The sequence below is a fragment of the Chelon labrosus genome (genome assembly GCF_963514085.1).
Source record: "Chelon labrosus genome assembly, chromosome: 2".
Lineage (NCBI taxonomy): Eukaryota > Metazoa > Chordata > Actinopteri > Mugiliformes > Mugilidae > Chelon > Chelon labrosus.
In genome coordinates, this window is record NC_140338.1 from 27,272,361 (window position 1) to 27,295,685 (window position 23,325).

General features: G+C 41.7%; 4 protein-coding genes across 6 annotated transcripts; 2 read left to right on the forward strand and 2 right to left on the reverse strand.

The window, feature by feature from the left end:
• Positions 1 to 139: 139 nt before the first annotated feature.
• knop1 (lysine-rich nucleolar protein 1) lies at positions 140 to 3,794 on the forward strand. 2 transcript variants are annotated; one of them, XM_084555901.1, is made up of 4 exons: positions 140 to 334; positions 1,395 to 2,672; positions 2,798 to 2,866; positions 3,208 to 3,794. In XM_084555901.1, the coding sequence occupies exons 2-4, from the start codon at positions 1,443 to 1,445 to the stop codon at positions 3,511 to 3,513; spliced, it is 1,605 nt and encodes a 534-aa protein (XP_084412027.1). In that variant the 5' UTR covers positions 140 to 334; positions 1,395 to 1,442; the 3' UTR covers positions 3,514 to 3,794. The 2 variants fall into 2 exon arrangements, with proteins under 2 accessions (XP_084412027.1, XP_084412028.1); XM_084555902.1 differs by lacking the exon at positions 140 to 334 and having other exon boundaries at positions 995 to 2,672.
• A 103-nt stretch (positions 3,795 to 3,897) lies between these two features.
• On the reverse strand, positions 3,898 to 9,942 carry exosc1 (exosome component 1). Of its 2 annotated transcripts, none has more exons than XM_084555918.1 (8): positions 9,906 to 9,935; positions 8,795 to 8,949; positions 8,580 to 8,654; positions 8,368 to 8,456; positions 8,237 to 8,270; positions 6,506 to 6,556; positions 6,038 to 6,122; positions 3,898 to 4,930 (listed from the first exon to the last, which is right to left on the reverse strand). In XM_084555918.1, exons 1-8 carry the CDS (start codon positions 9,931 to 9,933, stop codon positions 4,824 to 4,826), a joined length of 624 nt encoding a protein of 207 aa, XP_084412044.1. In that variant the 5' UTR covers positions 9,934 to 9,935; the 3' UTR covers positions 3,898 to 4,823. The 2 variants fall into 2 exon arrangements, with proteins under 2 accessions (XP_084412044.1, XP_084412045.1); XM_084555919.1 differs by having other exon boundaries at positions 3,905 to 4,930; positions 8,834 to 8,949; positions 9,906 to 9,942.
• A 1,558-nt stretch (positions 9,943 to 11,500) lies between these two features.
• pgam1b (phosphoglycerate mutase 1b) lies at positions 11,501 to 14,413 on the reverse strand. The gene is made up of 4 exons (XM_084573164.1): positions 14,026 to 14,413; positions 12,744 to 13,018; positions 12,486 to 12,666; positions 11,501 to 12,147 (listed from the first exon to the last, which is right to left on the reverse strand). Exons 1-4 carry the CDS (start codon positions 14,162 to 14,164, stop codon positions 11,978 to 11,980), a joined length of 765 nt encoding a protein of 254 aa, XP_084429290.1. The 5' UTR covers positions 14,165 to 14,413; the 3' UTR covers positions 11,501 to 11,977.
• Positions 14,414 to 17,018: 2,605 nt separating this feature from the next.
• Positions 17,019 to 23,222, forward strand: pi4k2a (phosphatidylinositol 4-kinase type 2 alpha). The gene is made up of 9 exons (XM_084566875.1): positions 17,019 to 17,675; positions 19,303 to 19,503; positions 19,596 to 19,727; positions 20,099 to 20,256; positions 20,991 to 21,048; positions 21,241 to 21,340; positions 21,488 to 21,621; positions 21,765 to 21,824; positions 22,017 to 23,222. Exons 1-9 carry the CDS (start codon positions 17,337 to 17,339, stop codon positions 22,176 to 22,178), a joined length of 1,344 nt encoding a protein of 447 aa, XP_084423001.1. The 5' UTR covers positions 17,019 to 17,336; the 3' UTR covers positions 22,179 to 23,222.
• Positions 23,223 to 23,325: the final 103 nt, after the last annotated feature.

A 23,325-nucleotide genomic window follows, 5' to 3' on the forward strand; every position in this document is an offset into this window, starting at 1 on the left:
TAAATTGATGCTAACAAGCTAGCTTTACTTTAGACTAGCATCAGTGCTAGACGCATACATTCATAAATACCATTAAAAGTAACACAAACTATTCGATTAATTGCATTTGATGTGTGTTTAATGGTATATGCACTATACATATATATATGCAGATAAAACTAACAAATATAATCAAATTAACACGATGATTGTACCTGTTGAGCTGAACACTGCTTAGCGCACGCTCGTTGCTAAGGACGCCGTTCCTGTCGCCACAGGAAAACTGGAGGAGAAGCTACTTCCGGGTCAAGAACGCAAACGGTACCCACGTGAAATACTTTGTAAAGTCTACAAAGTAAGTAAACTGCAACCTAAATTTGTATGTTGTAACTCGTAGTGCATTTGATTTGTAATAACTTAACATACCGCCTTACTGATTTATTTGTTTCTACACCAGATTCACTTTTTAGCTGCTATCTAGCTGTTGTTATCTAGCTAGCATGACTAGTAGCAAGATAACATGGTCATCTCATTCTGCATGAAATGTGCTATTTCTGCCATGTAATATATCTGGATTAGTTCCATGTCAGCTTGCCATTAAAGCACGTATCGTATCGTAACATTTTGTGTTTACGTAGGCTTCAATTCAACATGTTTACAGTTTGAAACTACTTTAGCTAACACGCTGGTTAGCTCATTCAGAAGAGTGTGACTGAAGGCATGCTTATTTGTTCACTTAATATTACAGACAGACGCAAATTCTGGTTCTGATATCCAATTTTAAATTTGAATAATGTGTGCTGATCAGTTCACTCTCAGTTTAATTCAACATGGAAATAAAAACTGGACTTACTTTCAGATATGCTGGAGAGAAAATCACTGCCCCTTTATTTATGCCCTTGCCTTGGGTTGCTTGAGAGGGCACCATTCTGAAGTTGTGTTTCAGTAGTCAGCAGGTCTACAAAACGGTGGCAAACTGTTTGATGAGGAAGGACACACCTTTACTGAAACATGTTGCTAATAACAACTAATACTGAGAGAATGTCCCGAGTTCAGATAAGAGGACCTGCAGCAGTACAGGGGTCCAAGTTTGACCAACATTTGAAAGAGTGGCCTTCAGCTGCACCTGCAAGTGCTCTGTGCAACCTCTAAGTTGGAATGAATCAAAAACAACACTCCTGGACAACTTGTCAAAAGTGCCATGTATAATTGTCAAGCAATGCGTTTGTGTATTTAAATGATCACAACAACTTTTCTCTTAGGTTGACGTACATACATCCAGATTTGCTTTTACCATTTAATATCAATATGTCTGTGAAGGTTCTCAGTCATCCACGTCATGGTATATCCAAAAAATATTTAATTTAATATCAAAGAGAGGTTTTGTGTTACAGTAACTGTTTTTCTTTTACCAGACACGCCAGAGGTCTGTTGCTGTGGAGAGGCAAGTGGAAAAAGTGAAGATGAAGATGGATAAAGAGAACAGCGAGGAGGATCTTACAAAGAAGGAGAAAAAACATAAAAAGGACAAGAGTCTTTATTCGGTAAACCAAAATGGTGTTGTTGATGACGGTAGCCTGGCAAGGGTGAAGAAAGAGAGGAAGAAAGGTAATAAGGTTGATCTAAAAGCAACTGACGAGGAGTCCTGGGATGAAAGCAGTAAGAAGAAAAAAAAGAAGAGGAAAATTGTCTGTGATTCTGTGAATGATGCCAGTGGTTCTAATGGAGAAGATGAGACAGTCACTAAGAAGAAGAAGAAGAAGAAGGAGAAGAAGAAGGAGAAGCTGCTGGCTGATGATGAGAATCAAGTAGAAACTGCACAGAGTTTATTAGCAGAAGAAGTGGAGAAGAAAGAAAAGAAGAAGAAAGTAAAGACTAAGTCTCTACAAATGAAACCAGAAAACGAAAAGGTAGAAGAGGAGGAGGAGGAACAGAAAGTTGGGAAGGATGACATGCCGAAGAAAACCAAGAAAGGAAACAAAAATGTTTTAGTTGTAAACACAGAAGAGACTGAGGAACAACCGAAAGAAAAGAAAAAAAAGAAAAAGGAAAACCAGGTAATTATGGATGGAATAACCGCAACAAAAAGAAAGAAGAAAACTGAGTTGGCAGGAAATGGAGTTCAGTTAGAAACATCAGATGCTGAGGTTGATGAAGTAAAAATGAAAAAGAAGAGAAAGAAAGAAGCCAAAATGAAAGAAGACAGAGCAGAATCACCTGAGATGAAAGTTGGCAAAAAAAGAAGCAAAGCAGCATCAGATGGGGAGGTGGAAGAGGACAGAACGGTCCACAGGAAGAAAGAAAAATCCACCAACATAGAGGAAGGGACAACGGAGCTAAAGAAAAAAGGAAAAAAAGAAAAGTGTAGAAAAGCCTCTGCTGAGGTTGTCGAAGTAGAGGAGATGGAGCCGAAGAAGAAAAAAAAGAAAAAGGCGAAGAAAGGAGAGGGAGAACCAGAGTTAATCATGTGCGAAGAAGTTGATCCTGTCGTCGCCGTGGCAGCAACCACACCAAGCAAGAAAATAAAAAAGGAAAAGGGCTCTGCTCAGGCAGAAGAGGTGGGGGGCGTTGGAGTGGAAGCTGGTGCAAAAAAGAAGAAGAAAAAGGTCAGAGATGAACAGGATGACCCTCAGGTAGACGTGGTTTTCCTGTCGGAGAAGAAGGGAAACGCTGATGAGATCACCATCAACCAGGTAATCAGGGCTCTCATAGCTGTCTATATTATAATTTATGGTGTTTTAAAAATAATTGGCTCTGTACATTGGTATTTCTATATTATGGATTAGACCTTAATTAAGTGTGTTGTGTTTTGTTGTAGGAAAGAAGACAGGCTTTACAGATGGAGGTTGACAAAGCCTCTCAGCCTCCACAACCAGCAAAACCTACGGTCAGTTCTCTCTACGGAGAATAAAACTTTGGAATCTCTCCGTGACTCTTTACCTCAAAGGATCTAAGTTGTGCTCTTGAATCTATGGGTACAGTAAAAGATTTAAAATGAGAATTGGTGTAGTGGAGGAAGAGACATGCTCAATTTTATTTAACACTGAAGGCAAAGCCACTGAATTACAGCTTAGGCAAGCGACACCTTGCCTAGTAATCATCTTCCAAACTCCACGTCCACAGTTTATAACTCTGGCTTTCTGTGTCTTGTCCACAAGCCACAAGTTCTCACATATGAGGAAGCCATCCTGATTTTGAGGTCTGTGCCCGATCTTCTCTGTTCCGTAGGGTTTCGGCCAGTGGAGCACTGCCCAGTTCGACAGCTCCCAACAGCAGCAGAAGTTCCTCCGGTTGATGGGCGGCTTCAAAAAGGGTTTCACGCCAGCCGGGTCGAGCGCTGGAGGAGCGAACATGGCACTGGGAAAGGACGCACAGCAGCAGCTGCAGCAAGGGCTTCTGGGAGAGTTTGAGCGAGCCCAGTCCAGAAGAATGGACTTCAGTAACAGGGGGACAGGACTCGGGTTCACGGCACCGTCCAATAAGAAGTTCTCCATTGACGCCACCGCGTGTCGATCCGTTCGCTTCGATGACTGACCGGTGGGGTGGGGGTTGAGTGTGGCTTTGTACGTAGTGTTTTATCTGTTAATTCTCCCAGGTTTGTCTGCTCAGTATTCATCTTATTGATATAGAAGGGTAAATAAATGCATGTTAGTGAAAAAAAAAAAACAAGTTCCAGTTGTAAATATTGTACAGTATATTAAATGTCTACACAACTGGACTCTTTTTATGTTTAAACTTTTAAGTGAAGAGCTGCTTTAAATCTTGAATGGATTCACTGTTTACATTGTGATGGTCCCTACATATTTTCTTTGTTAAAGATGTACCAGACAAAGAAATTTTGACTCTGACAATTATTTTACTCAAATGATGAATAGTAACGGCAATCAAAAAGAGGAGACAAGAGTGCAGATGGTTTCGATAGTCATTTTATTTCATTCTTTCACATGTGACTTAAAGGGAAGAAAGAATTTTTAAAGCCCATGTTCACTCCGAAGAAAACCGAAGCATCACTGCCTGCTTGTCATTGGCTCATAATGGTTCACTTATGCTAACATGCCGGGAAACAATATTTGACTATCGTGTCGTACTTCAATATTCCGTGGATGGTAGCTGTCGTAAATCTGATTCAGCATTAGGTTCTCTTGGTCACATTCATTTTCCTGCCATGGACAACATTTGTTGTTCAAGAGGAGTAAGGATGAAAACGTCTTTCAGGTAAATGGTCACTTTTATGGACAAGCTGTGTTAATGACATGACATCATGCAAAAAGAGTTCAGCGCCTATATTTCTGGTCAAATCAGTCACTGCCATGCAATTATCTCCATGGACTCTAAACTGCTTCATCCCTCGAGCAACCTGATGATCTGCCATATTACTTAACGTCAGAAAACTTGAGAGAAGCATCTGTGAATAAAAACCTTTATTCATTAAATGCATAATTCTGACGTGTAAATCCTTGTGACTGTTTGCTAATATCCTGCGCGAACTGATACAGTTCTAATCAGGCTGCCATCAGGGAGTTTAAAGGCAACTGAACACCCATGATTGATGCAAAAACAGCCGCTGCACATTGCTAGGCACATGTCCTAACAAGTTTTGCAGTTTGGCCTCTTCTGTGTTTTCAAGGGAGCACGGTGTAAAGATGACAAACTGTGCAGAGGGATAGCCATTTTAAGCAAAAACACTTTAGAAAGACATGAAACCAGAAGAGAGGCCAACAACATCGCACGTCGTCCAGACTCTCAGAAAACATCTGAAAAAGCTGGCAGGCTACTTGACGACGGCGACTGAGGAAGAGGGGGAAGTTGTGTGTTCCTTGTGATGGACCGGAGTCTCAGGACTCTCATGCTTGTAGATACTCAGGCTGCACTCGCGCCACTTTGCGGAATTCTTTGGCGTGTGTTTGAGGGCACTGCATCTCACACCAGCTGATGGGAATCATCTGGGCACCTGGTTTACAGAGAAATGTGTTGGAGATTAGAGGAAATCAAGACATACGCACAATATTTCAACAAATTAATGAGCTAATGATACGTGAATGTTCATTACAGAAGACCTGTTCACGCTTTCCGTCTCTATCCCTCTACAGTAAATGTCAGCTTTTATCTGCTGCTCCACTCATTTCTCGCTTCCCCACACAGTTCTTTAAATTCATTGCAATTCTGTCAAGCTGTCGTGCAGCCTTCTTTCTCTTCATCTCCACCTCATACTAGTTGTCTAAGGGTTTCAACTAAAGCTGCTCCACCACCACCAGCCTCGAGACTCTAGATGGTCGTCACTACCTTCTACCATCATCTGGGATTACGCTTTCACTGCAGTCTAACTGCTAATATATTTATTCTCACAAGCTTTTGCCCTTTAGTTTCAGATGATCCCTCCTTCTTGAACTGACAATACAATGTGGCTAAGTGCTAACAAGCTTATGGCAAGCAGGTACAGTTTACTACTGCAGTTTAGCATGGTAGCACGCTCACAGCTGAAGTGGGAGAGTTCGTTTTATTGCAGGTACGTGGTTTTAAACCAAAGCATTGGAGATGTATTTCGAATGATTTTGAATACATTCAACAGACCCTCTTCACAGCAGACATTAAGGCTGTAAGCACAGGTGGAATTCATCCTGGTTCAGTTCTACTAAATGTAAAAGAACGCCTCTCAGAAGTGAAACGCTGACACAATTGATACAACTGTGCTTTTCCTGTTGGGACAAATCAACATGTCTCACATGAAAAGAATGTCTATTTATCAGTTTGAGTGTCAACACTACCGCTTTTCTCACAAGTTGCAAAGTAATTGGACTGAAAGCCATTTCTTCTTCACCTTTACAAGAACAAATGTGTTCATATACTACTATACGTTGGCACTGTTTCAACAGAAACTGTTTGATGAATGTGGCACTCACTGTGCAAATAGCAGGTCTTCTTTTGCAACATTCAAGTGACAAAATAATCATATAATCTTGTCTCTCCAGTTACCTGGATTGTTACTCTGCAGCCTTGCACCACCTTGTGTTCATATAGTATACTACTAATCAGCGCAGTGTTGTGCTGTAATCCTTACCTGCTTCACTGTGTGCCACCACCACCCCGAGTTCATTCTCTGCAGTTGTCAACAGGTAGTTAGACTGAACGTCCCCGAGAGATATCTGACATCACAAGTCAAGGTTTTAACGACACAGCACGCAACGTAGACTAACACCAAATATTACTAAATCAGACATTAAAATGATAATATTTACAGCTGCTTTGGTCTATTTACTCGTTGTGTAGCATGTTTGGTTGATTTTATTTAAAAGTGTCATTGGTCTGTCACTGCTATAGTCCTGACACACCTTTTAATAAACATTCCCAGAGAACACGAGAACAGATGAGAATGCTATTTTAGAAGTGAATGTGTTTGTATGTCTTGTTGCGTTTTATGGAGCCGAGGTATGACTTAAATAGTTTCCATACGTGAGGAATGAATTCCATCTTTCACCCTTGAGAAAGGCATTTATTTGTTGGTGACTCAGGTTCATGTGAAGGATACAACTTTTGCCAAGACTATGTCACCAGGTCGGAAGCTTTTGTACGTCTCCACCTGCAACAAGGAAGGAAGACAGTTAACCCTAAGCACGCTATCTTAAAGCAATAGTGTTGAACTTTTCAGTATGAATAAAAGTATCATACGTTCAGGCCCTTGCAAAATGAGTTTGTGCAATACTGATTTAGAGAGGTAAATATCTCTGTATTTCACTGTACACTCGGATTTTAAATCTGTTGTCTGTGGCGAAACTTCTGCACTTGCTCAATTGTAGCTTTGTGTTTTACGCCAACCAACCACAGTTGTTTGCTAGAGCTAGAGGGTAGAGCAAATGTAACAAACTTATACAGAGTAGCCGACAGCAACTCGGAGTATCACAGAGAAACAAAGAGTTATGAATGTAACTTAGGTTCTATGAATTCCCCATCTCTGGTGGGTAAAAAGAACAAAACCAAAACAAGGAAATGTCTAAGAAATACACTGCCTGGCCAAAAAAAAGTCACAACCTGGATTTAACTAAGCAAATAGGTACAAGCCTCCTATTGGATAATTACTGCATGGGTGATTATCTTTCAGCTGGCAACAAGTTATTTAATCCCAACTGATGCAATGAGTAGCTTCTTAAACAACCATGTTGAAAGACACATTCCGTGGTCATGGAAAAGGCGTCAATTTGCTAGGGAGCGTAAAGACTGGACTCTGGAGCAATGGAAGAAGGTCATGTGGTCTGATGAGTCCAGATTTACCCTGTTCCAGAGTGATGGGGGCATCAGAGTAAGAAGAGAGGCAGATGAAGTGATGCACCCATCATGCCTAGTGCCTACTGTACAAGCCTGTGGGGGCAGTGCTATGATCTGGGGTTGCTGCAGTTGCTCAGGTCTAGGTTTAGCAACATTATGTGTCCAAAGAATGAGGTCAGCTGACTACCTGAATATACTGAATGACCAGGTTATTCCATCAATGGATTTTTTCTTCCCTGATGGCACGGGCATATTCCAAGATGACAATGCCAGGATTCATCAGGCTCAGATTGTGAAAGAGTGGTTCAGGGAGCATGAGACATAATTTTCACACATTGATTGGCCACCACAGAGTCCAGACCTTAACCCCATTGAGAATCTTTGGGATGTGCTGGAGAAGGCTTTGCGCAGTGGTCTGACTATTAAAAAATGAATGCAACATTGGAAGGAAATAAATCTTGTGACATTGCTTATCGAAACAATGCCAAAGCGAATGCAAGTGTGACTTTTTTTTTTTTTTTTGGCCAGGCAGTGTAGTTTCCAATACTCAAACAAGTCCAGTTGCCTTTGTTTTAGTCTGAAAGGCACATAGAAGGCTTGTCTTGTTTTACATCTTCATCTAATCTGAATAGTCAAATACACAAGATCATCTAGAATGAATCAACTAGAGACCACCTGATGAGCATGATTCAGGAGAGGTCCGCTCTTTATGAATGTTTGTAGAACTTCGTAGCTTCCTAGCCTCACAGCTAATCGTTATTCTAGTTTGCCAGGCATAAAACGTATGTATCAGCTGATGTATCAGTGACTTTTGTATTTGTGGCGTGTTTTTGGTTCAGACACAGGTGATGTGAGGTAGCATCACAGTCGACCTTTGTGTAACTACTCTCACATCCTCACAGGGAAGACAAAAGCTGCACACTGTAGCTTCATTATGAAGTAAACAGGAGGCGCAGAGGAAACAAGGAAGGATCTGAATGAATGAATTCAAACGCACCTTGTCTTTCTCTGTTGCACGCACATCTTCTTTTCTGTAGAGCAAAAGAGAGTAAGCATGTGTTTAGCAAGAAGAATAATAACAACGGTAAAACAGTCCTTCACTGTGGGGCCAGTTTATGTTAAAAATACCTGATAGTCCCTCTGAAGCGGTCCTTCAGCGGTGTGGAGCCTACGTAAAGGATGTGTACTTTTGCGAATCTGGGGTTGATGCTGGTTACCTGTATAGGTAAAAACAAACAGAGGAAAAAAAAAAAAACACAAACCAACTTTATAAATCTAAACGCTGTCTCAGTTAATCTGAACATCCAAATGAAACACAGTATCTGACTCTGTTGCATTACCTTACAGGTGACTATGGCTCCTACATCTGGCAGTAGCTGTGTTTCTGTTTCCCTTACCACTGAGATCACTGGTAACTAGGAAGACACAAATATAATGCACACACAGGTCACACAAAGCTGAGTTTTGACATAGTAAATACAGCACTGCGCATATATTTCATCGTGGGGGGAAAACAGACCTGTTTCCGCCACATTCACGAACATTGCGCAAGTACCTTTACTCTGGCACGACACACACCCACGACAACCCTCACCTCCTCTCCCTCGTTTTTCCTGAGCACGTAGCCTGCTAGTGAGGAGTATATGTAGCCGTGCCGCATATATACTCCTGTGCCGGGAATACAGTCTTCTACACTGCACAGTTTGTCACCTGAGCGCAGACAAGAGGAGACGGAGGTAGAGTCAATGGATGAAGTTCTGATACTGAAACATGTGAGCGTTTTGGTAGCCGAGGTTCATGCAAACATGAGAATAAAATAATACAGTTCTTGACATAAAACATCAAGTTTTGGAGAAATGCAAAAGGACAGTTTCACATTCACATGCATTTGTTGAGTGAAGCTTTAATTTAGGCCGTCATCCACCTACTGAAAATTCTGAATTATCTTAACAGATATCTCTGTATCTGCAGACTTGTCAAATGCTTTACACATCTATAGTGGCCAGTATCAGACCTGCACAGGAGCTGCAGAAGAGCACAAGGTGAACTGTGCTAATAAATCAAATATAAATTAACTAATAAGTTCAAATTGCCCATTACTTTACTGCTATATAATTACCTATTTGTTGAGTATTTTAACCAGCCATTACCATCAACGTGAAATGCTAATCTTTCTGAGCACTGATGATTACATTTCCAAGAAAGTTAAACACAGTTAGCGTTAACTTTTACTACTCCCATTATGAACCTGCGGGTTTCCCATGGGTGCGTCAAAACAAGCGAGCAAAGGAATGTGTTATCCTGCCTTAGGCGATGGGCAGGGCTGCTGATGAAACCTGCCATGGAAGGTAAAAATCAGCAACTCGCAGCCCTGCAAATACTGTCAAAGCACCTGATACAACAGACCTGGAGTCACTAACTCCGTCTGATAATCAGCTACAGATCATTTAAAAGTCAATGCAGCGGTGGATGTGCTGGAAACCGAAGCCCACTCCACGCATGGCAGCTGGAAATAATTAACACGAGTTTACGCTGTCAGGCTGCACTTTAAGCCAATTTTTTAGCAACACGGCAGCAGATACACAACTCATTGTGAGCTGAATATTACAAATCGGTCTAAAGTCTGACGTACAAAGTAGCAGCAACGACAATTTTACGGGACTCACCAGGAACACACAGCTTCATGGGCGACATGTTTTCGAGAAGAGCAGCTCGGCACCCTGATTGGCCGTGACGAAAGGCCACGAGTCGGCTCTGATTGGCCAGTTTCATAGTGAGCGGAAGTAAGAGACGGAAGAAACGTACGCCATGGTTGTTGAGGCACACATGGGCACATTCGGGGCCGATCACGGCACATGCATGGCCATGTGTTCACCCAACTATGCATGCAAATAAGGGGACTGACTATCTTTTTTTCCTCCTTTCCTCAAGTCCATACTTGTTACAAGTTGGTTGTTATTATATAATATACCCACATATACAACACTTAATTATCATAAATTTAAGTGGAAACGCTCCAAACCCACGTTCAACGTCTACATTCATGATCTTACATCTTATTTAACATGACTGAAGTGAGCTGAGAAGTAATTGACATACAGAAGTAATTGCAACAACTATACTACTATTACTACGCTAATACTCTAATAATCATAATACAATGACTTTATTATTATTCTTTTCTGGGTGTTTGGTATTTGGGTTTATAATTCATGTACATGTATGTCTGACAGTGCTGTATGCGATGGAGATGTCAATTCCCCTGCGGGAACCTCCCAAAGGAATCAATAAAGTTGTCTATCTATCTATCTATTAAAATGCTTAGCATTACAATTGGTAAAAGTTACCATTTTTACAATTATATAAACAGTGTTAAACAGTTAGTTAATTGGAGCACGCTTTTGATAATTTTGTCAAGTAATTACGGAAACATTAAGGAATTTGCAATTGTAGTGTCAGCCAAAGGTCGTAAAAGTGTGGGGCCCCAGGCAAAGACATACGAGTGCTATTCCCCCCCAGTCCAAACTGGCAAAATCTGTCGTAGTGCAGGTATAACTGGGCCCCTCAGAGGTGGTATGGAATATTCAATAGTCAATGGACTGTAGGACCTTCACAGTATTAAGTGTGTTTTTGGTTCTCATCGCAAAATCTGCCAAAATGTATCCATCTGGGAATCCCCTTACTCGTTTTTTTTTTTTTTTTTTTTAATGGGTCCTGAAGCAACTGCTTGGTTTGCCTTACCTGACAGTGTCCCCATGTCTGTATTCTTCTATTGAACTTTTTGTTTTTGTAATTTCGTCATTAGATTGTTTCTTGATCTCATCTTTTGAACACCGTTTTGAACCTTTAGCTCAAACACAAAGCCATGTTGAATAGTGCTATTTCCAACTCAGTTAAGCAAGATAATGATTCAATGTATAAATGTTTCTATGCCATACTTCTCTAACCTTAGCTATTTGCTTTTGTGTTCTCTAGGACCAATGAGAAAAAATATTACAGAAGAATTTGGTATACTTTTAAAACCATTCAAATCAGTCTTAATTTATAAACTCCAGACAAAAAAAGTGTGAATGCAACACAGAGTAATGAAGAATGGTGTATAGGGTAAACAATCACATTTCACCATCATTTGTAATCAGCGATGAGCTCATGCGGATCTAATTTTTCTTTAACATAAAGTTGTTATTCTATATATCTTGTTGTGTGAAGGAAAGAATTAGTAGTTATGCAGAAATGACAACGATAAAAAAATTTCATCACATAATAGCTCACAACATTTATTCTTTTGCACACAATGCCACAGCAAACAAAATTCAGCAGAGAAAATCCACGTTCCCCTTGAACAACAGCCAGTGCTTCTATATAGGTTTTACTGTTTCCAACAAGCTTCACCTACATGGATTGTAAATAGGAAGGAATACTTGGGACAACTCTGCAGGGGTAGTCTGCGCTTGCTGGTCCCTAATTGACATTTTGGTCAGTGCTCAAAACATATTTCAGCTGATATCTTAGTCTAACAATGAAATGCATGTTTCAGTATGTCACAAAGTAAAGACCAGTCAAATCAAACACTAGATTGTATGTTTTTGTGAAAGCTGGGTGTTATTAAAATAAAGTGCACATTGTGTGACTGTGTGTGAGAGTTTGTGATGACACAAACAATAAATGACCTTTTTCTTTTTAAACTGGATGAAAGAACAGCACATGATTGATCTGTGCTCCCGGAGGAAGGGCGAGTCTATTTCTTGGCTTTGCCCTGAGCAGCCACAGCTTCCATGGCCTTCTTGACGGTCTCCTCGTCTCCCAGGAACTGCATGGGTCCTATAGGCTTCAGGTTCTTGTCCAGCTCGTAGACAATGGGGATGCCTGTGGGCAGGTTCAGTTCCATGATGGCTTCCTCTGACATCCCTGGAAAACAATGATAGACATGCAGCGCTTACAATCCATCTGCATGCATCCAACTGGAGCCTTATTTAAGTAGTGTGGCAGCTGATGCTAGCTGAATACTGATTACAATAGAAATGAAAATGCAGTTTGACAGGCTTAAAATGTAATATATAAGAGTCTGAAAAACAACAGTGCATTATATCTGCTGTAAGATGGAGCAGAAAACTAATGCTCAAAGGATCTGTCACAAATCTGGTGTGAATATACAGTTTAATAATATTAAAACAATTAAAATTCGCAGAATTGAACAAGAAATGAACGCTGGATAGCCTGTCATGAGCCTCCATTCTGATTCTTACCCTCAAGATGCTTGACAATGCCCCGGAGACTGTTGCCGTGGGCAGCAATCAGCACCCTCTTTCCCTCCTTGATCTGTGGAACAATCTCGTCATTCCAGAAGGGAAGAGCCCTGGCAATGGTGTCCTTGAGACTCTCACAGCTGGGAAGCTGGTCCTCCGTCAGGTCAGCGTAACGCCGGTCCTGCAACGAAACAGTGTTTGTTTTAGCCACTGATGTAATACTGTCCTGTACGTTTGAATTAGTGAGAGAGCTGTCACCTTGCTTATGGCCTGATAGAAGTCATGTCCCTCATCCATGGGAGGGGGAGGAATGTCAAAAGATCGCCTCCAGATTTTGACCTGGGCCTCGCCGTGCTTGGCTGCCGTTTCGGCCTTGTTCAGCCCAGTCAGGCCACCGTAGTGGCGCTCATTCAGGCGCCAGGTCCGGTGGACTGGCAGCCACATCTGGTCGATGCTGTCCAGAACAAACCACAGGGTGCGGATGGCCCTCTTTAGGACAGAGGTGTAGCAGATATCAAATTCATATCCAGCATCTGGGATGAGTCGGAGAGGGAAGATAATGAAAAGGTTTAAAACTCAAACGTTAATTGGGATTTGAGAAAGATGTTTCCTTAATATGAAAAAAAAGAAAGAAAAGAAAATCCCAGTTGCATTAAAAACATAGTTCTTGTGATAAGGAGATGCATTTTCCTGGAAGTAATGTTGATTATCAGCATAGTCTGTGTCCCTTCTATTAACATTTATTCATTTGTGCTTAGTCAGTGGCCACGGGACACTTGGCGTCCCATGGCCACCTGCTGTTTTCCGCAACTGCTGTTTTTGGGGTCAGCCCAACCCTGAAAAATCCAGCACGTTGAATAGAATTTCACTCAGCTGACAACAGGAATCTACAGTAAACTGATAAAAAAAGGCATCTTTACTCGTTTGTTTAAACCTATTTGCTCGATAAATAATTATAAAGATCATTGCACATTTTTTAATGAATCATGTATATTGTTGCTCTTTATGAGAAACAACTGGACTTGGAAAATAAACAGAACTTATAATGCGTGTTGTTGTAAGACTAGAACTGATCTACTGACTATAAATTAGTGGCTCCAAGCTTCTCAAGAACAAATTCATGACACAAAGGACAACGTATTTTATCATCTACCAAAAGGTAAACACATATAAATGTTCTCGTTACAAGTGGGACAATAGGGGACTAGAAACACAAAGAGCTGGCAGACTGTCTAGATGTGTGTCATCATGAAAAAAAATGGTCCTGCAGGGCAAGTGATATTTCTGCACTAACGAACAAAACGAATGAAGCCATTGGCAGCATCTCTACAATTTAATTTCTACATGAGCGTCTGGAACAGTCCAGCCAGAGCAACACTTCCCCCTCTACTGTCCTGCTGCTGCCTTCTCTCGTGTCGCAGTGGGCCCACTACCTGTTTCCCTATCCGGCAGAGTTGCATAAGCCCTGTTTTGCAGCAGTTTAATCCAATGACCGAGAGAAAAGCCCGATTAGGCCCGCTGACATTCACCGACACCGTACCTTTCAGGGCCTGTCCTCCCCTCTTCGCCTCGTGCTCCCCGGTCTCACTCAGGTCCGCGTCGAACCAGCCGCAGAAGCGGTTCTCCTGGTTCCAGCAGCTCTCACCATGGCGGATCAGCACCAGCTTATAGGCAGCCATCCTCACACCGATGCCCTCTGCGCTGTATTTCCGGAAACTTTGGGGCGAGCGACTCTTCCTCAGCTGCGGCAGCAACGCTCTTGTCCCGATTTGGCCGCGACCCCAAAGACAGCTACAACGAAGCAGCGGAGGTATTTTAGCGTGGAGTGACTGCTGGTGCGTAGATGCGGTGAGGTTTATGGAGTTGTCTCGCCTGGCTGACACTTCTCACGATCCGCGCTACCTTCCTCTCTTCCTGCTGGTTTCCACCAATCAGAGAGCGAGCTGCACGCTCCGGAGGAGGAGAGAGGCAGGAGGATGCGTGCAACGGCACGTCCACACACCCAGCAGCTCATCCGCTTGTGCACCATGTGGAGAGCGTTGACAGCATGGCAGAAAAATCACGAATTCTCACAATAATCACAAAAAAATAGTAATAGTAATATGTCAAACTGTCACAAGACATTGCTAAAAATATCACAGACTACTCAAATGTGTTTTTTTTTTCACTTCTGTTAAAGACAAGGTCATTAAAAATGAGAAATAAGCGCTAGGCACACAATGAAAATAACAGTAAGATGTGACACTTGGTTAGTGTAGGAAAACCATTTCAGATATTGCTTCATGAAGGTTATGGTATTCAGCATTTGCGTTTGATTCAATCCAGTTTACCAGCGCCACAAACCACATTCCCTCATTCCCCCATTACCCCATATAATGTTGAATTACCATCTTTCTGACGCTGTTTCACCATGAACATACAAACATAAAAGTAGTCATAAGGTAGGAGGATCTAGTGCAGGACTGTTATATTACAATGCTTTAGTTTTCACTAGAGTATGTAATGTTTTGTCAAGTGAGTATATGCCATCCTGCACGTCTTCTGATTATAACACAATCTCCCATCCTGATGTAGGCAAAGTTATTAAAAATGACAACTGAGCATTGATGCAAATCTTAACAAGTTGCAATTATTTATTTCTTAGGCCTAAGTAAAGGAAAGGCACTGTAGATGTAGCACAGCTTTGAATGGAACATATTTAAACGGGGTGATTCATAGTTAGAAACCCTGACACGTGTCTTGGGCTTTCCCAGCTATGGCAGAGAATTACTCACCAGATTTTCAAACTACGGGTATTTGTTACCTTGTGATGTGTCAGTCTTGTGGTTACAAGACCATCTGACCGGTTTAAAGCATTACATTTTGCCACCCCTGACCTTCACCCTTTGGAAAAGAGGGGTAAAGCGGTCACAGTTTTAAAACATTAAAATTGGGTTTATGTGAGGCGAAGCTTAAACTGGACTCGTCATAAAATGGTCTGCTATTCTGCCTCCATTAGACTAGATAGAGCAGACATTAAATGGACAAGAAGAGAGAGGGCGCAAATGAGTCTCCATTGGCAGTCGATGCACATACAGCAACTGATCTTCTATACTTCTCCTATAATCTGTCTGTGTTCAGCGACGCTCAGTTGCTCATCGCCAACAAGGTATTCATCATTATGTAGCTGAATGTTATTTGGTTGCAAGTATAGCAACATCACATGATCCTTTTTGCAGTTAGAATATTTTATTGAAAGAAATATTCAAAGAACTTTTTTCCTCCACAAAGTGTTCTTCCTCTATGTTTCAATTAAGGGCCATGTAGTTTAACTTAGTTTAATTTTATTTTACTTATATAGCCTCAATAATAATACAAACTGTCTTAAGACACTTTACGGAACCCACAGCCTGAAACCCCCAGAACAAGTACAGAGACACTGGTGGCAAGGAAATCTGCCTTTTAACAGGAAGAAACCTTGAGCAGCTCACATGGGGTGACCTATCTGCTTGAGGCTGCCTGGGCAGAGAGATGGAAAAAAGAGGGAGGTTGGACAAAAGAGAGGGGAGAAAAGGAGGATTTATTCCAAATCCAATTTGGAAAACAATTCAGGGACAATGGTAGTATTACAGGTGTGTAGGCTGGCATAATATGTGAGCAGCTCAGAGAATTATGTAGGAATAGATAAGAGTGAGAAGGCGATTGGTCCTGATGACATGCCTGCGGTGGTATGGAAGTGTCCAGGAGAGATGGCAGTGTTTTTAACTGGTTTGTTTAACAAGATCTTAGAGAGTGAGAGGATGCCTGAAGAATGGAGGAGGAGTGTTTTGCTGCCGACTTAAAAGAACAAGGCTGATGAGCAGAGTTGTGGAATCTACAGAGGTCTCCAGCTGATGGGCCATACAATGAAGATGTGGGAAAGAGTAGTGGAAGCTAGGCTAGGGGGAGGAGTGAGCATTTGTGAGCAGCAGTGGCAAGAAAGAGCACTACAGATGCAATATTTGCCTTGTGAATGCTGATGGAGAAGTACAGGGAAGGGCAGAAGGAGTCCTACAAAGAAGGGGATCTTTGTAGATCTAGAGAAAGTGTAAGACAGGGTACCAAGAGAGGAGAAACATGCAGCTCCAAAATGTATTGTTGTCCACAATAAGTCTGGCGAGTAATGTGTATTTGTTAACCACTACCAGTTGCTCACTAGCAGGCTGATCTTCAATAAAGTATTTTCTGATTCTGATTCTGAAGACTTTCTTTCATACAGTGTTTCCATACTGGTTTTGTAAATTTTAATTATGTTTATCAAAATCTATTTTCCAACTTTATAGCGTCTGTCTCCAGTTATGATATCTCAATTGTCTCAAATTAATTCAATTTAAGGTGGAGCTTAATCAACCAATAACGTTTCTTATACTTAATCAGGTAAAGATAATTTGTCGAGATATACCCTATTTATTCCTATTACCATTATTCCTCTGTCCCAGAATATCTTTATTTCATCCATGATAAAAACACTCAGAACTCTAAACTGTTTCTGAACGTTTTTTTTGTTTTTTTTGGTCAGTTAATTGATTGGGTTAACGGTGCATTTACGTGTCTTCCGGGGGCTGAATAATTGTAACCAATCAGAGCTCGAGATTAGGTTGTTGACTGGAGGACTTGAACGCTGATTGGTTATAGATCAAAACACTGAATAGGTCCCGCCTCTTGCCGGAAGCTGACAGTCATCTGATTTCTGTTTTTTTATTCCAGTGTTTCCTCGTTAGCCAGCGTCAGTGCTAGCCAACAATAACAGCCATACCACTTTATTTCCCTCTCCCATTTTGTCCTCTTTCGTCGTCTTTCTGTAGGAGTTAAAATAACTCCACCGTCAGAGACATGGACGAGACGAGTCCACTTGTCTCTCCACTCCGGGGCTCCGGTGATTTCAGCTACTGCCCCACAGAGCCCACCAGCCCCCGGGGTGCGTTTGGAAGCACACCGGGCTCCGTGGTGCGCATCCCGGCTGGAAGTCCGGGGCGCAGCCGGGAGAGACAACCGCTTCTGGATCGGGACCGTGGAAACTCGCCGAGGGAACCGCACAGGAACGAGTTCCCAGAGGACCCCGAGTTCAGAGAGATCATCCGAAAGGCCGAACGGGCCATAGAGGAGGGGATCTACCCGGAGAGGATCTACCAGGGCTCCAGTGGAAGCTATTTTGTCAAAGACTCTCAGGGGGTAAGGAGAGCCGTTGCTAACTCACCCATTGTCTGCTGTCATGTTTCCTTGTTACCTCTCCAGTGATCGGTGAAATTCGTAGTCACTAAAGTAGTGACGGTGATGTTACTACTGCAAAACTAAACTAATGTTTTCAAAGTGGCTTCGAGGAAAGGCCTTCTCTAACTAGCCTGTGATGACTTAGCAGATACCCAGTGAAATATGTAAACACGACAAATTGACCCAGGCACACTAATAAATAAACACACAGTGTGACAGTATGAAATTACTTCGCGTTACTGAAATATAGTTTACAGTGTTTAAATAAAAACACATTGAGGAAAAAAAAAAAGTCCCTATCTTACGTGCAAACCATTCCTTGCTTGGATATTTTTTTTTTCTTATAGCCTCTAATTATTTGTTGTGAAAGGTGTCTTGTCGCACCTCCTGCAGTAAAGGTGCTAAATCTCTCCTCCTCACCTTCTGCTCACAAGGAACACCCAAATTAGTTAAGTGGTCTGGTTGTTTCTATATTTATAGTTCAACAGAATGCTTGCTTTACTGTGAAGCACCTGCAAAACTATTTGATCTTTTAAGTAAATACATTGCATGCTTTTCTTCAAACCACAATCAGTACTTTTAACTCACTGACCCAGCTGCTTATCAACGGTGCTGGCAGTCATTTCAGATCCATTTGCTAAGGTTGGCAGTCTGTCAGTCTGTCTGACCAGTTGTCACAGCGATGTCAGCAGCAACACCTACTTCAATGATAATATGCCCGTTACTTTCCGGTAGTGTTTCTTGTTTCTCTGTATATCGCAAAATGGGGCAAAGAACAAACTATTAGGCATCTGATCAATGGAAATAAGCTGACCACTCGTGCCTGATTTGTTGGAGCAGCAGTTCTACAAATTGACTAATAAATCAGGGAATCGACATGTGGACAGCTGTAGAACATTTCTTTGTCGCCCTCTCCGACAACTCTTTTTAATCGCAAATGTTTAATGTGGCAGGAGGCTTTGATCAGCACCACTAAAGCTGTCTAGTATAAGTCCTGAGCAACTCTCAGACTCAGTCCTCTAAATATGTTCCTATGAGAGAGAAGCAGAGAAGAGGAACTTTGGAAATGGATCTTCACTAATAGTGCTTGCACTCTGTTATCTGGCTTTTTATGCGCACTCCTTAAAGACTTATGAAACAGAAACGAATGTAGAATTCCATGCTTAATGTGTGAGGTTTTTTATTCAATGACCAGCCCCCCTCATCCCCCACCTCTTCGGTTTCTTTAGTTGTGCTTAGTAGTCATGTGCTAGTTCCCTGTTGAGGACATAATTCTCTTCTATGACCAGGTTTAATGTTGTAATCGCTGTGCGCGCGTGTGTGAGAGTGAGTATGTGTCTGATAGTAGCGGAATGTAACATGTGATTTCTATACTCAACTCTGAAGTACAACCACACCCAAGATCTGTATTTTTTTTTTTTTTTGTCTCTATAGGCTTTAAAGAAAGTTTATAGTTCCATTTTATCAGTGTCCTTGAATTTAACTATTTATTTGTCATATACCCAACCAAACCTACCTTTGTTCTCCACTCTTAAACTCTTTATCTGTCTTGTCTTCTCACCTCCTTCCACTCTGTCTCCTTTTGCAGAAGATAATTGGAGTATTCAAACCCAAAAATGAAGAGCCCTATGGCCAGCTGAATCCCAAGTGGACTAAGTGGCTCCAGAAACTGTGCTGTCCCTGCTGTTTTGGCCGCGACTGTTTGGTCTTAAACCAGGGTTACCTCTCAGAGGCCGGGGCCAGCCTGGTCGATCAGAAACTGGAGCTCAATATTGTTCCCAGGACTAAGGTACGGACACACACAGCCCCGCTTCCACAATCCAGAAGCAACAGACCGTTCGGAAAATATTCCCTGTCACTAAACCAACATTCCCACTTTAGGTGGTGTATTTGGCAAGTGAAACATTCAACTACAGTGCCATTGACAGGGTCAAGTCTCGAGGTAAGAGGCTAGCCCTGGAAAAGGTGCCTAAGGTGGGCCAGCGCTTCCACAGGATTGGGCTGCCACCCAAGGTAAGTCGATAAATTATTTTTATTATTATTTTTAATAAAGTCCTTTTATTTGGTCATACGTTTGTGTGTTTTATTCGCCCAATATCAACAATTCATTTAGTACAAAGTCTTGAAATGAAACAGCTGGATGTTACTGGTTGATCTCAGAACGTTTTAATAAACCATGCAAAGATGTAACCAGTAAATGGCATTAAAATTGTCATTTATTGTTAATGCAAATGAAAAAATTCACCTAAACTCAGTTCTTGCAATTTTGTGTTTCCTGATTTAAACTTTGACTCAGTACTCAATGGATTAATCACATTATGATATAAAAAAAAAAGCAACCAACAATTCCTGTGCATGCATCCATTGTGTTTCAATTCTCTCAGGTTGGCTCCTTCCAGCTCTTTGTCGATGGATACAAAGATGCCGATTTCTGGCTGCGGAGGTTTGAAGCAGAGCCTTTGCCTGAAAACACCAACCGTCAGCTCCAACTGCAGTTTGAGCGTCTCGTAGTCCTTGATTACATCATCAGGAACACAGGCATGTAATCACAGTGTTAGTTGAGCAAAAGCAACATTTCCGCCGAAAGTCCCCAGAACATTTACTCCCAGGAACTTCTTTTCAGAAATCGTGTTTCCCTCAGACCGTTGATTATCTGCATTTCTATTCTTGTCTAGAGCTCACGTAGATTAGGAAAATTTGTCCGCTGTCATGTAACAAAACGGCAATTTTATGTCATTTTTGTGTGTAACTATTCAACAACCCACCCCACTCCAGTCCAGTAGGTTGCAGTAATGCAGAAGACTGTAGAACAATGACAATGTGACACTGTGATAACTATAAACATGTAGAACACTGAAGCTGTGCTGCTGCTGATTGTGATTTGCTTTGCAAATGGGGTCATTCAGTGCTGGAAAAGAGACGACTAGTCGTATTACAGTAGATTCAAAATGCCTGAATTGTTAGACTTAAGCTACTGCAGAGATCACTCGATCAATTGGAAATATTCCTCACAGCAAGCACCAGCCACAAAACCTCTACTTTGTTCTGAGCAGAAACTTTTTATTAAAATAATATCTCGCGAGGTGGAAGCGCACAAAGATTCCTAGTGCCTGGGGAAAGTCCTCACAATGGAAAAATGCAGCAAAAGTTAACTTCTTCATTAGAATATATCTTGGTAAACATGTTGTTACCTATTGCAGTGTTTATAGCTCTGGTTTGATTGGAACTGAAGTTGTCTGAATATCAGTCTTCCTTTGTTTTGTGTATTCTAGACAGGGGAAATGACAACTGGTTGCTAAAGTACGACTGTCCCATGGACTCTGGTGGCAATAGGGTGAGGAGACAAAGAGTCTTGACATTTATTATTTTAAATACCGATCTATTTTATTTTTTTGCATTTTGACATGTTACTTAATGTAATTGTGTTATAGTTTCTGTTAATTATTCCAAAATTCACAGTGCCTTTTGTAAAAATATCTACCGCTGAATATGTTAATGTTATAACCATGTGTCTTTTCCTGTCCAGGACACAGACTGGGTGGTAGTAAAGGATCCCATAATCAAGTTGGCAGCCATAGACAACGGCCTCGCCTTCCCCCTCAAACACCCCGACTCCTGGAGAGCTTGTAAGCGTCGTTACTGTGATACAGCCACTCACTGCTCATCCTGAGAGCAGTGTAATTCTTGCTTTAGAAAAAGAATCGACTTCTTTAGTTTCAACATCCAGTGAAAACTGAAATAATGTGTGTAATTGTTCTTTCCCCAACCACCAGACCCCTTCTACTGGGCTTGGCTCTCCCAAGCCAAAGTTCCTTTCTCCATGGAAATCAGAGACCTGGTCCTGCCCAAACTCTCTGACCCAAACTTCATCAAAGACCTAGAAGAGGACCTCTACGAGCTGTTTAAGGCAAGGAGAGCTTCATTATTACCATGTTTATGAAGAATGATAAGAGTGGCCCGGAAAGGGGAAAATGCACGATGGAGAAGAGGATGGCTCACAGATGAAAACATTATGAGCAACTTACATGTATTGTCTACTGTGCCCTGCAGAAAGATCCCGGTTTTGACAGGGGACAGTTTCACAAACAAGTAGCTGTTATGAGGGGGCAGGTGAGTTCTTTTCCTTTCATTTTATAAAATTATCCATCCAGTAAACAAAGCCTAAAGCTGAAGCTAAATATAAGAAGTCACACCGAAAGAGACAGTATACACCACTTCCTTTTTAGCAGCTTGACTTGCAACTTTTGCTTTAAAGCCGTACGTGGTCTTGTTATTAACAAACAACCCATTTTTTATGCTCAGATCCTGAACTTGTGCCAAGCCCTGAAGGACGGTAAATCACCCCTCCAGTTGGTCCAGATGCCCCCAGTAATCGTTGAAACGGCCAGAGCACCTCAGAGAGCAAACAGCGAGTCCTACACGCAGAGTTTCCAGAGCAGAAGACCCTTCTTCACCTGGTGGTAAGTAAGGAGAAGGGATGCAGAAGAAGAGGAACCGCAGGAAGCTGTAGCAAGGAAAGGAGTGAGGAGCCTCTGCGTACGGATGGAGGAGAAGACAGAGTCTGGGAGCGCAGGTTTTTGTCCCGGAAATGGAAATAATCTTCACCCCAGACTTCCTCTCCTTCTGGATATTTTGGTAACAGAGAGTGAGTTAACACGTGTAGAGATGAGGCCAAAAGGAAGGATTTTACAACATATCTTCCCATTTTGCCTCTGTGCCTTGAGTGGATTAGAAATGAAAGGTTTGAGAGTTTAAGCTTCTGAACCTTCCCGAGAAAGATCCTGTGAGATGACTTTTCTGTTGGACTTCTGGGTGCACACGATGTTTGCTCACACACACATGCACGCCAGTTGAAAGCCTCTCATATGCTTGTTTTTGGATGGGAGGCGTTGCATTCCATGTTAATTTTGTTTTCTTTATACCTCTCTGCCTTTTGATATTCACATGCATATTTGCAGTTAAATGCACATACACGGTTAAAAACCAACCTGGACTGGTGCAAGCACTGGTGCCACTAGATCAGAATCTTACTTTAAAACCAGTAAGTGTTCATTTTCAAGTCTTACAGAAGTGGGAACCGGGCACTGAGTGTTGCGTATGTCTTCACACAGTGAATACTAACCATGTGAATTGGCTTCACACTACTCATATCTCCTCCTAAGATTAGGATCTGCAAAGTCATCCGGGCTGATCTTGAACTGCAGAGTAAATTTTGGTTAAAGAAACAAACTTTGTTTTACTGACTGGCTCGCCTAATTTGTCTTCTCCCACTGGGGAGTTAAATCAATGTTGAACAATACAAAGGTCTACAACTGAGCAGAACGGCATTGGTGGTTTTCAGTCCACCAGTTCCCGTTTGTCTTGGCCATGTTGATTTCTGTTCATTTTCTGGCTAGTGGGTGGACCGTAGTAATCAAAGACGTAACTTCCTGTACTGAACTGACATGAGATGTATTGTGACAATGCACTGTATAATTTGTATGTAATATTTAATGATAGATTATAATTAAAACATATTCCATTAATACAGATGACTTGTATGTTTCAGACTCTATTCTATTGGTGTACTTTGGATAATAACACAACACACAATATCACCCAGTTGTTCTCT